The 15,000-nt window shown below is 45.3% G+C and overlaps 1 protein-coding gene across 1 annotated transcript in view; it reads right to left on the reverse strand.

The window, feature by feature from the left end:
* Nucleotides 1–15,000, reverse strand: part of LOC124045390 — a 103,325-nt gene that overhangs the window by 7,962 nt on the left and 80,363 nt on the right. The window contains exon 4 of the mRNA XM_046364686.1: nt 3,910–3,981. Coding sequence (XP_046220642.1) covers nt 3,910–3,981 — 72 coding nt within the window. The remainder of the gene's footprint in view (nt 1–3,909; nt 3,982–15,000) is intronic.

The raw sequence follows: 15,000 nt of genomic DNA on the forward strand, positions 1-15,000 counted from the left end.
AGTGTCCTGTATCTAACCACCTCTATGATAGTGTCCTTATCTAACCACCTCTATGGTAGTGTCCTGTATCTAACCACCTCTATGCTAGTGTCCTTATCTAACCACCTCTATGCTAGTGTCCTGTATCTAACCACCTCTATGCTAGTGTCCTGTATCTAACCACCTCTATGCTAGTGTCCTGTATCTAACCACCTCTATGGTATTGTCCTGTATCTAACCACCTCTATGCTAGTGTCCTGTATCTAACTACCTCTATGCTAGTGTCCTGTATCTATCCACCTCTATGCTAGTGTCCTTATCTAACCATCTCTATGCTAGTGTCCTGTATCTAACTACCTCTATGCTAGTGTCCTTATCTATCCACCTCTATGCTAGTGTCCTTATCTAACCACCTCTATGCTAGTGTCCTGTATCTAACCACCTCTATGCTAGTGTCCTGTATCTAACCACCTCTATGCTAGTGTCCTTATCTAACCACCTCTATGCTAGTGTCCTGTATCTAACCACCTCTATGGTAGTGTCCTTATCTAACCACCTCTATGCTAGTGTCCTTATCTAACCACCTCTATGCTAGTGTCCTGTATCTAACCACCTCTATGCTATTGTCCTGTATCTAACCACCTCTATGCTAGTGTCCTGTATCTAACCACCTCTATGCTATTGTCCTGTATCTAACCACCTCTATGCTAGTGTCCTGTATCTAACCACCTCTATGCTATTGTCCTGTATCTAACCACCTCTATGCTAGTGTCCTGTATCTAACCACCTCTATGCTCGTGAGGTAATGCCCAGCGAACTGGAATGCTGGTTGTTCATTTTTACAGATTCATGTATGGCTGGGTGAGGATCAGTGTGAGACCATGGTGAGGATCAATGTGAGACCATGGATCAGTGTGAGACCATGGTTAGGATCAGTGTGAGACCATGGTTAGGATCAGTGTGAGACCATGGTTAGGATCAGTGTGAGACCATGGATCAGTGTGAGACCATGGTTAGGATCAGTGTGAGATCATGGTTAGGATCAGTGTGAGACCATGGATCAGTGTGAGACCATGGTTAGGATCAGTGTGAGACCATGGTTAGGATCAGTGTGAGACCATGGTGAGGATCAGTGTGAGACCATGGTGAGGATCAGTGTGAGACCATGGTGAGGATCAGTGTGAGACCATGGTGAGGATCAGTGTGAGACCATGGTGAGGATCAGTGTGAGACCATGGTTAGGATCAGTGTGAGACCATGGTTAGCCTTCTAGGCTAGGTGAGGATCAGTGTGAGACCATGGATCAGTGTGAGACCAACAACTACAGACCAACCTATCGGCTGCCTTCGATACTGTGAACCATCAGATCCTCCTCTCCACCCTCTCCGAGTTGGGCATCTCCGGCGCGGCTCACGCTTGGATTGCATCCTACCTGACAGGTCGCACCTACCAGGTGGCGTGGCGAGAATCTGTCTCCTCACCACGCGCTCTCACCACTGGTGTCCCCCAGGGCTCTGTTCTAGGCCCTCTCCTATTCTCGCTATACACCAAGTCACTTGGCTCTGTCATAACCTCACATGGTCTCTCCTATCATTGCTATGCAGACGACACACAATTAATCTTCTCCTTTCCCCCTTCTGATGACCAGGTGGCGAATCGCATCTCTGCATGTCTGGCAGACATATCAGTGTGGATGACGGAACACCACCTCAAGCTGAACCTCGGCAAGACGGAGCTGCTCTTCCTCCCGGGGAAGGACTGCCCGTTCCATGATCTCCATGATCTGATGTGTGTGTGTGTGTGTGTGTGTGTGTGTGTGTGTGTGTGTGTGTGTGTGTGTGTGTGTGTGTGTGTGTGTGTGTGTGTGTGTGTGTGTGATCTATTTTCTAACAGTTGTCAATGTCATCTTCATATAGCCTATAGATATCACAGCTGTCTAAAATCTCCCCATTAAAACTTTCCTCATCAATTTACATGACATTTAGCATTATCTTATAACATAGACCCAGTTCTTTTGATTTCTCACAGAAAGGATTTGAAGCTAAAGACAGTTTTTTAATAGTGTTTTTGTGTTTGTTGAGATAGGAGAAATGTGATTTGCTTATGTGTCCTGAGTGGGATAAGATGGGTCCTATTAGATGGGTGGGTGTGCTGGTTAACCATGTTCATTCAGAAATTTAGTGTCTGTGTAACAGTAGAACTTTAGACCCATACCCGGGCGCGAACCAGGGACCCTCTGCACACATAAAACAACAGTCACCCACTTCGAGGTCTCAGAGCAAAGTGACGTCACCGATTGAAACGCTATTTAGCGCCGCACCACCGCTAACTAAACTATCCGTTTCACATCCGTTACATCTGGACTTCATCTCTGTAATCAGATATAGAGAAAACGGTAGGCAGGAAATAAAGGGTCCGCACATGTGCTAGTAGGAATCACTACCGGTGTCAGTTCTGCGTTTCCTCTCGTTAAATGGTATGCAAACCGAAATGAAGCGTAACCGAGCTCCTTTCGTGATTGATACTATAGGATGAAAAGCCCATCCTCATGTTTTCAGTAGCATATTCTTTTTGACAGTGCTATATGATTTCTCTCTCATTAATTCGTCCTCTCCAGCCACTTTGAACAACTTATCGCAATTGAGAATGACTGTAGCAGTGTGGGTGACGTTATGTGAATTTTGCAGAAAAGTAGAGGGGAAAAACACATGAGTTTTGAGGTGAATGGTTATTTACTGCGTGAAAAAAAGGAATCTGTATTTTTTCAGAATTCGGACAAAAAGATTGCAACACAGTTGGTGAGAAAAGGTTTTTACTGGGTTTGGGGCAGACCTAATATATAACTGGGTTTGAGGCAGACCTAATATATAACTGGGTTTGAGGCAGACCTAATATATAACTGGGTTTGAGGCAGACCTAATATATAACTGGGTTTGAGGCAGACCTAATATATAACTGGGTTTGAGGCAGACCTAATATATAACTGGGATTGGGGCAGACCTAATATATAACTGGGTTTGAGGCAGACCTAATATATAACTATAACATAATATTTTATTCTGCAAACTAGTAGAAGACTATTCCATTTCCTTATTATTATTGTTGTTGAAAAGGGAACTCAAACTAAAATATGTTTTAACTTAACTTTTTTTTAAGTTTTCAAATATTTTACTCATAAAGCAGAACTCTTCTGTTCCCAAAACATTTGAATATTTAAATGTTTGAGGAATTGGAAACTAAGAGTTTTTCTAATTAGGAAGATTTGTGGTAGTCCTCTCTTCTCCTTGGTATGGTTAAGATAAGAGTTGTAAAAGGTCATGGGGCGAGCACCATGACCTCTCTCACTGAACAAGAGAAGGACAGAGGAAGATTCACAAGCAGATAAAAGACAAGAAGGAGATTTAAAGGAGAAAAGAGAAACCTGATACAGACACTAGAGGACAGTATAAAGAACATAGATACATCGATATATATATAGTTATATATGTGTGTGAGAGAAAAAAAAATCTGAAAGGTAATTTTTAATTCTTTTTTCTTCTTTTCCTTCATCATCTCTTCATCATTAGTTGACCTGGCTGGTGGCTGTACGTGAATCCTCTTCGCATACTGTCCAGGCTAAAGTTCAAAGGTCAAGAGTCTGAGAATTCCAATCAATCCATCAGGACAGCCTTTTGTCAATTCAGGTCAAAGAGCAGGGAGAGGCAAGGGGGACATGCTAGTTAGTGCAAAGGACAGGGTTGGTAGGACAGTCAGATAGGTAGGGATGTGGTCCAGGCCCCAAGTCTTTCAGCGTTGAAAGAGATGATTTATTTTTTAAACCCCAAACGAACGAGTTGTGTTCAGTTGTTTCCTTCAGAATCTTCCTCTTCTCTGTGAGGTTATTTGGAGGTCAAGGGTTAACAATAGGGGGGGGGGTGATCTGCTGGTTACCTAGAGGACGGGCTACTGCACTCGGAGGCGGGGCAACAGAACTGATGGGCGATGTCATCGTCTTCATCATCTCTGAGAGAAAGACAGGGCATGGTAACATGATTAGAGAGAGAGACAGGGCATGGTAACATGATTAGAGAGAGAGACAGGGCATGGTAACATGATTAGAGAGAGAGAGACAGGGCATGGTAACATGAGTAGAGAGAGACAGAGACAGGGCATGGTAACATGATTAGAGAGAGAGACAGGGCATGGTAACATGATTAGAGAGAGAGACAGGGCATGGTAACATGATTAGAGAGAGAGACAGGGCATGGTAACATGAGTAGAGAGAGAGACAGGGCATGGTAACATGATTAGAGAGAGAGACAGGGCATGGTAACATGAGTAGAGAGAGAGACAGGGCATGGTAACATGAGTAGAGAGAGACAGAGACAGGGCATGGTAACATGAGTAGAGAGAGAGACAGGGCATGGTAACATGAGTAGAGAGAGAGACAGGGCATGGTAACATGATTAGAGAGAGAGACAGGGCATGGTAACATGATTAGAGAGAGAGACAGGGCATGGTAACATGATTAGAGAGAGAGACAGGGCATGGTAACATGATTAGAGAGAGAGACAGGGCATGGTAACATGAGTAGAGAGAGACAGAGACAGGGCATGGTAACATGATTAGAGAGAGAGACAGGGCATGGTAACATGATTAGAGAGAGAGACAGGGCATGGTAACATGATTAGAGAGAGACAGGGCATGGTAACATGATTAGAGAGAGACAGGGCATGGTAACATGAGTAGAGAGAGACAGAGACAGGGCATGGTAACATGAGTAGAGAGAGACAGAGACAGGGCATGGTAACATGAGTAGAGAGAGACAGAGACAGGGCATGGTAACATGAGTAGAGAGAGACAGAGACAGGGCATGGTAACATGAGTAGAGACAGAGACAGGGCATGGTAACATGAGTAGAGAGAGAGACAGGGCATGGTAACATGAGTAGAGAGAGACAGGGCATGGTAACATGAGTAGAGAGAGACAGGGCATGGTAACATGAGTAGAGACAGAGACAGGGCATGGTAACATGAGTAGAGACAGAGACAGGGCATGGTAACATTAGTAGAGAGAGACAGAGACAGGGCATGGTAACATGATTAGAGAGAGACAGAGACAGGGCATGGTAACATGATTAGAGAGAGACAGAGACAGGGCATGGTAACATGAGTAGAGAGAGACAGAGACAGGGCATGGTAACATGAGTAGAGAGAGACAGGGCATGGTAACATGAGTAGAGAGAGACAGGGCATGGTAACATGAGTAGAGAGAGACAGAGACAGGGCATGGTAACATGAGTAGAGAGAGACAGAGACAGGGCATGGTAACATGAGTAGAGAGAGACAGAGACAGGGCATGGTAACATGAGTAGAGAGAGACAGAGACAGGGCATGGTAACATGAGTAAAGAGAGACAGAGACAGGGCATGGTAACATGAGTAGAGAGACAGGGCATGGTAACATGAGTAGAGAGAGACAGAGACAGGGCATGGTAACATGAGTAGAGAGAGACAGAGACAGGGCATGGTAACATGAGTAGAGAGAGACAGAGACAGGGCATGGTAACATGAGTAGAGAGAGACAGAGACAGGGCATGGTAACATGAGTAGAGAGAGACAGAGACAGGGCATGGTAACATGAGTAGAGAGAGACAGAGACAGGGCATGGTAACATGAGTAGAGAGACAGGGCATGGTAACATGAGTAGAGAGAGACAGAGACAGGGCATGGTAACATGAGTAGAGAGAGACAGAGACAGGGCATGGTAACATGAGTAGAGAGAGACAGAGACAGGGCATGGTAACATGAGTAGAGAGAGACAGAGACAGGGCATGGTAACATGAGTAAAGAGAGACAGAGACAGGGCATGGTAACATGAGTAGAGAGACAGGGCATGGTAACATGAGTAGAGAGAGACAGAGACAGGGCATGGTAACATGAGTAGAGAGAGACAGGGCATGGTAACATGAGTAGAGAGACAGAGACAGGGCATGGTAACATGAGTAGAGAGACAGAGACAGGGCATGGTAACATGAGTAGAGAGACAGAGACAGGGCATGGTAACATGAGTAGAGAGAGACAGAGACAGGGCATGGTAACATGAGTAGAGAGAGACAGAGACAGGGCATGGTAACATGAGTAGAGAGAGAGACAGGGCATGGTAACATGAGTAGAGAGAGAGACAGGGCATGGTAACATGAGTAGAGAGAGAGACAGGGCATGGTAACATGAGTAGAGAGACAGAGACAGGGCATGGTAACATGAGTAGAGAGACAGAGACAGGGCATGGTAACATGAGTAGAGAGAGAGACAGGGCATGGTAACATGAGTAGAGAGAGACAGGGCATGGTAACATGAGTAGAGAGAGAGACAGGGCATGGTAACATGAGTAGAGAGAGAGACAGGGCATGGTAACATGAGTAGAGAGAGAGACAGGGCATGGTAACATGAGTAGAGAGAGAGACAGGGCATGGTAACATGATTAGAGAGAGAGACAGGGCATGGTAACATGAGTAGAGAGAGAGACAGGGCATGGTAACATGAGTAGAGAGAGACAGAGACAGGGCATGGTAACATGAGTAGAGAGAGACAGAGACAGGGCATGGTAACATGAGTAGAGAGAGAGACAGGGCATGGTAACATGAGTAGAGAGAGACAGAGACAGGGCATGGTAACATGAGTAGAGAGAGACAGAGACAGGGCATGGTAACAGTAGAGAGACAGGGCATGGTAACATGAGTAGAGAGAGACAGAGACAGGGCATGGTAACATGAGTAGAGAGAGACAGAGACAGGGCATGGTAACATGAGTAGAGAGAGACAGAGACAGGGCATGGTAACATGAGTAGAGAGAGACAGAGACAGGGCATGGTAACATGAGTAGAGAGAGACAGGGCATGGTAACATGAGTAGAGAGAGACAGAGACAGGGCATGGTAACATGAGTAGAGAGAGACAGAGACAGGGCATGGTAACATGAGTAGAGAGACAGGGCATGGTAACATGAGTAAGAGAGAGAGAGTAACAGAGACAGGGCATGGTAACATAGAGAGAGACAGGGCATGGTAACATGAGAGAGAGACAGAGACAGGGCATGGTAACATGAGTAGAGAGAGACAGAGACAGGGCATGGTAACATGAGTAGAGAGAGACAGAGACAGGGCATGGTAACATGAGTAGAGAGAGACAGAGACAGGGCATGGTAACATGAGTAGAGAGACAGAGACAAACCGATGTTGAGACAGAAGCAAAGGGACCGGGAACACAAGCAGAGTGAGAGAAGAAGAAAGAAGAAAGAAGAGAAGAAGAAATCAAATAAAATAACCTCTAGTGTTATAACAATAGTTGACCACTAGATGTCAGGCTTGCAGCATGGAGAACAGTCTAAACTACAGCTACAGTAACATGTATACTACTACTACAGTAACATGTATACTACTACTACAGTAACATGTATACTACTACTACAGTAACGTGTATACTACTACTACAGTAACGTGTATACTACTACTACAGTAACGTGTATACTACTACTACAGTAACGTGTATACTACTACTACAGTAACATGTATACTACTACTACAGTAACATGTATACTACTACTACAGTAACATGTATACTACTACTACAGTAACATGTATACTACTACTACAGTAACATGTATACTACTAGTTCAGTAACATGTATACTACTACTACAGTAACATGTATACTACTACTACAGTAACATGTATACTACTACTACAGTAACATGTATACTACTACTACTACAGTAACATGTATACTACTACTACAGTAACATGTATAATACTACTACAGTAACATGTATACTACTACAGTAACATGTATACTACTACTACAGTAACATGTATACTACTACTACAGTAACATGTATACTACTACTACAGTAACATGTATACTACTACTACAGTAACATGTATACTACTACTACTACAGTAACATGTATACTACTACTACTACAGTAACATGTATACTACTACTACAGTAACATGTATACTACTACTACTACAGTAACATGTATACTACTACTACAGTAACATGTATACTACTACTACAGTAACATGTATACTACTACTACAGTAACATGTATACTACTACTACAGTAACATGTATACTACTACTACAGTAACATGTATACTACTACTACAGTAACATGTATACTACTACTACAGTAACATGTATACTACTACTACAGTAACATGTATACTACTACTACAGTAACATGTATACTACTACTACAGTAACATGTATACTACTACTACAGTAACATGTATACTACTACTACAGTAACATGTATACTACTACTACAGTAACATGTATACTACTACTACAGTAACATGTATACTACTAGTTCAGTAACATGTATACTACTACTACAGTAACATGTATACTACTACTACAGTAACATGTATAATACTACTACAGTAACATGTATACTACTACAGTAACATGTATACTACTACTACAGTAACATGTATACTACTACTACTACAGTAACATGTATACTACTACTACTACAGTAACATGTATACTACTACTACTACAGTAACATGTATACTACTACAGTAACATGTATACTACTACAGTAACATGTATACTACTACTACAGTAACATGTATACTACTACTACAGTAACATGTATACTACTACTACAGTAACATGTATACTACTACTACAGTAACATGTATACTACTACTACAGTAACATGTATGCTACAGCTACAGTAACATGTATACTACTACTACAGTAACATGTATACTACTACTACAGTAACATGTATACTACTACTACAGTAACATGTATACTACTACTACAGTAACATGTATACTACTACTACAGTAACATGTATACTACTACTACAGTAACATGTATACTACTACTACAGTAACATGTATACTACTACTACAGTAACATGTATACTACTACAGTAACATGTATACTACTACTACAGTAACATGTATACTACTACTACAGTAACATGTATACTACTACAGTAACATGTATACTACTACTACAGTAACATGTATACTACTACTACAGTAACATGTATACTACTACTACAGTAACATGTATACTACTACTACAGTAACATGTATACTACTACTACAGTAACATGTATACTACTACTACAGTAACATGTATACTACTACTACAGTAACATGTATACTACTACTACAGTAACATGTATACTACTACTACAGTAACATGTATACTACTACTACAGTAACATGTATACTACTACTACAGTAACATGTATACTACTACAGTAACATGTATACTACTACTACAGTAACATGTATACTACTACTACAGTAACATGTATACTACTACTACAGTAACATGTATACTACTACTACAGTAACATGTATACTACTACTACAGTAACATGTATACTACTACAGTAACATGTATACTACTACTACAGTAACATGTATACTACTACTACAGGTCACAGTTGTAAATGAGAACTTGTTCTCAACTGGCCTATCTGGTTAAATAAAAAATAAAACAAAACCATATTTTCCTTCTCATCAAACCATTCAGTGACCACTCGTGCCCTGTAGATGGGGGGCATTGTCATCCTATGGGGGATAGATTCTCATTTACAACTGTGACCTTTGCCAAGACAAAGCAAAGCAGTGTGACACAAACAACGACACAGAGTTACACATGGAGTAAAACAAACATACAGTCAATAATACAGTAGAAAAATAAGTCTATATACAATATGAGCAAATGAGGTAAGATAAGGGAGGTAAATAGGCCATAATGGTGAAGTAATTACAATTTGGCAATTAAACACTGGAATGGTAGATGTGCAGAAGATGAATGTGCAGGTAGAGATACTGGGGTGCAAAGGAGCAAAATAAATTTAAATAACAGTATGGGGATGAGGTAGTTGGATGGGCTATTTACAGATGGGCTATGTACACCCAATACCATGGCCATCTCAGTCACCAGATCTCAACCCAACTGAACTCTTGTGGGAGATTCCAGAGTGGTGCCTGAGACAGTGTTTTCCACCACCATCAACAAAACACCAAATGATGTCATTTCTCCTGGAAGAACGTTGTTTCATCCCTCCAATAGAGTTCCAGACACTTCTAGAATCTATGCTGAGGTGCACTGAAGCTGTTCTGGCTGGTGGTGACCCAACGACCCTATTAAGACTCTTTATATTGGTGTTACCTTTACAGGGAGCAGTCAGTCAGGACTAATACTGTAAGTTACCTTTACAGGGAGCAGTCAGTCAGGACTAATACTGTAAGTTACCTTTACAAGGAGCAGTCAGTCAGTCAGGACTAATACTGTAAGTTACCTTTACAAGGAGCAGTCAGTCAGGACTAATACTGTACGTTACCTTTACAAGGAGCAGTCAGTCAGTCAGTCAGTCAGTCAGGACTAATACTGTAAGTTACCTTTACAAGTCAGTCAGTCAGTCAGTCAGTCAGTCAGTCAGGACTAATACTGTAAGTTACCTTTACAGGGAGCAGTCAGTCAGTCAGGACTAATACTGTAAGTTACCTTTACAGGGAGCAGTCAGTCAGTCAGGACTAATACTGTAAGTTACCTTTACAAAGAGCAGTCAGTCAGTCAGGACTAATACTGTAAGTTACCTTTACAAGGAGCAGTCAGTCAGTCAGGACTAATACTGTAAGTTACCTTTACAAAGAGCAGTCAGTCAGTCAGGACTAATGCTGTATGTTACCTTTACAAGGAGCAGTCAGTCAGTCAGGACTAATACTGTAAGTTACCTTTACAAAGAGCAGTCAGTCAGTCAGGACTAATGCTGTACGTTTCCTTTACAAAGAGCAGTCAGTCAGTCAGGACTAATACTGTAAGTTACCTTTACAAAGAGCAGTCAGGACTAATGCTGTACGTTACCTTTACAAAGAGCAGTCAGTCAGGACTAATACTATAAGTTACCTTTACAAGGAGCAGTCAGTCAGGACTAATACTGTAAGTTACCTTTACAAGGAGCAGTCAGGACTAATGCTGTACGTTACCTTTACAAAGAGCAGTCAGTCAGGACTAATACTGTAAGTTACCTTTACAAAGAGCAGTCAGGACTAATGCTGTACGTTACCTTTACAAAGAGCAGTCAGGACTAATGCTGTACGTTACCTTTACAAAGAGCAGTCAGTCAGTCAGGACTAATGCTGTACGTTTCCTTTACAAAGAGCAGTCAGTCAGTCAGGACTAATACTGTAAGTTACCTTTACAAAGAGCAGTCAGTCAGTCAGGACTAATACTGTACGTTACCTTTACAAGGAGCAGTCAGGACTAATGCTGTACGTTACCTTTACAAAGAGCAGTCAGTCAGTCAGGACTAATACTGTAAGTTACCTTTACAAAGAGCAGTCAGTCAGTCAGGACTAATACTGTAAGTTACCTTTACAAAGAGCAGTCAGTCAGGACTAATGCTGTAAGTTACCTTTACAAGGAGCAGTCAGTCAGTCAGGACTAATACTGTAAGTTACCTTTACAAGGAGCAGTCAGTCAGTCAGGACTAATACTGTACGTTACCTTTACAAAGAGCAGTCAGTCAGTCAGGACTAATACTGTAAGTTACCTTTACAAAGAGCAGTCAGTCAGTCAGGACTAATGCTGTACGTTACCTTTACAAAGAGCAGTCAGTCAGTCAGGACTAATGCTGTACGTTACCTTTACAAAGAGCAGTCAGTCAGGACTAATACTGTACGTTACCTTTACAAGGAGCAGTCAGTCAGTCAGGACTAATACTGTAAGTTACCTTTACAAGGAGCAGTCAGTCAGTCAGTCAGGACTAATACTGTAAGTTACCTTTACAAGGAGCAGTCAGTCAGTCAGGACTAATGCTGTACGTTACCTTTACAAAGAGCAGTCAGTCAGTCAGGACTAATACTGTAAGTTACCTTTACAAGGAGCAGTCAGTCAGTCAGGACTAATGCTGTAAGTTACCTTTACAAGGAGCAGTCGAAGCTGTTCTGGCTGGTGGTGACCCAACGACCCTATTAAGACTCTTTATGTTGGTGTTTCCTTTATTCTGGCAGTTACCTGTACATTTATACGATAGATTATTTTCCCTAAAACAGGGTTTCCCCTAATATCTCCTGGAGTGAGTCAGTCCACTTCTCTGATGTTTTCCACAACTAGCGGTCTGGTGTTGAGTGTGAGAGAGAGAGAGAGAGAGAGAGAGAGAGAGAGAGAGAGAGAGAGAGAGAGAGACAGAGAGAGAGAGAGAGACAGAGAGACAGAGAGACAGAGAGAGAGAGAGACAGAGAGACAGAGAGAGAGACAGAGACAGAGAGACAGAGAGACAGAGAGGGATAGAGGAGAGAGGGATAGAGGAGAGAGGGATAGAGGAGAGAGGGATAGAGGAGAGAGATATATGGAGGAGAGAGGAGAGAGAGAGAGAGGAGATATATATATATATATAGAGAGAGAGAGAGAGACAGAGAGAGACAGAGAGAGACAGAGAGAGAGAGGAGGTGAAGTCAGTCAGGTGTTTTGCTACAGAAGCTGCCCTTCCAGATGGCAATGGAGATGTGATTAACTCTGCAACGAGGTCAATGTTGTGAGCACTAATTATATGCCTGGGGGATAATTACACACTCCTAAGTTACATTGTTTACTAACAGGTCTTTGAGAGGGCTGAAGGACATGTTATCCACCAGGAAGTTGAATGGAGTGAAGGCTCAGGCTTGGCCTTTGGCTCATTGAGTCATGGGGGTGAGAGAGGGAGAGTGGAGGAATGGAAGAGGAGGAATGGAAGAGGAGAGGAGGAGTAAAATATTGAAAGAGGAGTGGGGGAGTGGAGAATTGGAAGAGAAGTGGAGGATTGGAGGATTGGAAGACAAGTGGATGAGGATTGGAAGAGGAGAGTTTTTCAGAAAATCAGGGTAAAAGGCAATTCCTGTAATCGGGAAGAAATAAACCAGGAGGGATCTTCCATCTGGCAATCTGGAAAACCAGGATTCTGGAAACATAGGAACTTTCTCAAAGTCCCAACAATTGTGCAACCCTTGAGACAGGATGGGGGAGTGGAGTGGAGTTGAGAAGAGGAGTGGAGGAGAGGAGTGGTGGAGGAGAGGAGTGGAAGAGGAGAAGAGGAGTGGAGGAGAAGAGGAGAGGAGTGGAGGAGAGGAGTGGAGGAGTGGAGGAGAGGAGTGGAGGAGTGGAGTGGAGGAGTGGAGTGGAGGAGAGGAGTGGAGGAGAGGAGTGGAGGAGGGGAGTGGAGGAGGGGAGAAGAGTGGAGGAGGGGAGTGGAGGAGAGGAGTGGAGGAGAGGAGGAGTGGAGGAGAGGAGGAGAAGAGGAGAAGAGGAGTGGAGGAGAAGAGGAGTGGAGGAGTGGAGGAGGGGAGTGGAGGAGTGGAGTGGAGGAGGAGGAGTGGAGTGGGAGGTGGAGGAGTGGAGGAGGTGGAGTGGAGGGGAGTGGAGGAGGGGAGTGGAGGAGGGGAGGAGGAGTGGAGGAGGTGGGGAGTGGAGGAGTGGGGGGAGTGGGTGGAGGAGTGGGGGAGTGGGTGGAGGAGTGGAGGAGGGGAGTGGAGGAGGGAGTGGAGTGGTGGAGGAGTGGGAGTGGGAGTGAGTGGAAGGGGTGGAGTGGAGGAGTGGAGTGGAGGTGGAGTGGAGAAGTGGAGAGTGGAGGAGTGGAGTGGAGAGTGGGTGGAGGGTGGAGGAGGGGGTGGAGGAGTGGGTGGAGGAGTGGAGGAGTGGAGTGGAGGAGTGGAGTGGAGGAGTGGAGGAGTGGAGTGGAGGGGAGTGGAGGAGTGGAGGAGTGGAGTGGAGGAGTGGAGTGGAGGAGTGGAGGAGTGGAGTGGAGGAGTGGAGGGAGGAGTGGAGGAGTGGAGGAGGAGGAGGAGTGGAGGAGTGGAGTGGAGGAGGTGGAGGAGTGGGAGGAGGAGTGGAGGAGGGGAGTGGAGGAGGGGAGTGGAGGAGTGGAGTGGAGGAGTGGAGTGGAGGAGTGGAGTGGAGAAGTGGAGTGGAGGAGTGGAGGAGGGGAGTGGAGGAGGGAGTGGAGGAGGGGAGTGGAGGAGTGGGTGGAGGAGTGGAGGGTGGGAGTGGGAGTGGAGGGGAGTGGAGGAGGGAGTGGAGGAGTGGAGTGGAGGAGTGGGTGGGAGTGGAGTGGAGGAGTGGGTGGAGGTGGAGTGGAGGGTGGAGGAGGTGGAGTGGAGGAGTGGAGTGGAGGAGTGGGTGGTGGAGGTGGAGGAGTGGAGTGAGGAGGGGAGTGGAGGAGTGGAGTGGAGGAGTGGGTGGAGGAGTGGAGTGGAGGAGGGGAGTGGAGGAGGGGAGTGGAGGAGTGGAGGAGGGGTGGAGAGGGGTGGAGGAGTGGAGTGGAGGAGTGGAGAGGTGGAGTGGAGGAGTGGAGGAGTGAGTGGAGGAGTGGGAGTGGAGTGGAGGGTGGAGGAGGTGGAGTGGAGGAGGGGGTGGAGGAGTGGAGTGGAGAGTGGAGTGGAGGAGTGGAGGAGGGGAGTGGAGGGGAGTGGAGGGGGAGTGGAGTGGAGTGGAGTGGTGGGTGGAGGAGTGGAGGGTGGAGGAGGGGAGTGGAGGGTGGAGGGAGTGGAGGAGGGGAGTGGAGGAGGGGAGTGGAGGAGGGGAGTGGAGGAGTGGGTGGAGGGTGAGTGGAGGAGTGGAGTGGAGGGGAATGGAGAAGGGAGTGGAGGAGTGGAGTGGAGGAGTGGAGTGGAGGAGTGGAGTGGAGGAGTGGAGGAGTGGAGGAGTGGAGGAGTGGAGGAGGGGAGTGGAGGAGGTGGGGAGGGGTGGAGGAGGGGGGGTGGAGGAGTGGAGGAGGGGAGTGGAGGAGTGGAGTGGAGGAGTGGAGGAGGGGAGTGGAGGAGTGGAGGAGGAGGAGTGGAGGAGGTGGAGGAGGGGAGTGGAGGAGTGGGGGAGTGGAGGAGGGAGTGGAGGAGTGGAGGAGGGGAGTGTAGGAGGAGGAGGGAGTGGAGGGGAGTGGAGGAGTGGAGGGGAGTGGAGTGGGAGTGGAGTGGAGGAGTGGAGGGTGGAGTGGGTGGAGGAGTGGAGGAGGGGAGTGGAGGAGTGGAGTG

Source organism: Oncorhynchus gorbuscha, linkage group LG10 (genome assembly GCF_021184085.1).
Source record: "Oncorhynchus gorbuscha isolate QuinsamMale2020 ecotype Even-year linkage group LG10, OgorEven_v1.0, whole genome shotgun sequence".
Taxonomy (NCBI): Eukaryota; Metazoa; Chordata; class Actinopteri; order Salmoniformes; family Salmonidae; genus Oncorhynchus; species Oncorhynchus gorbuscha.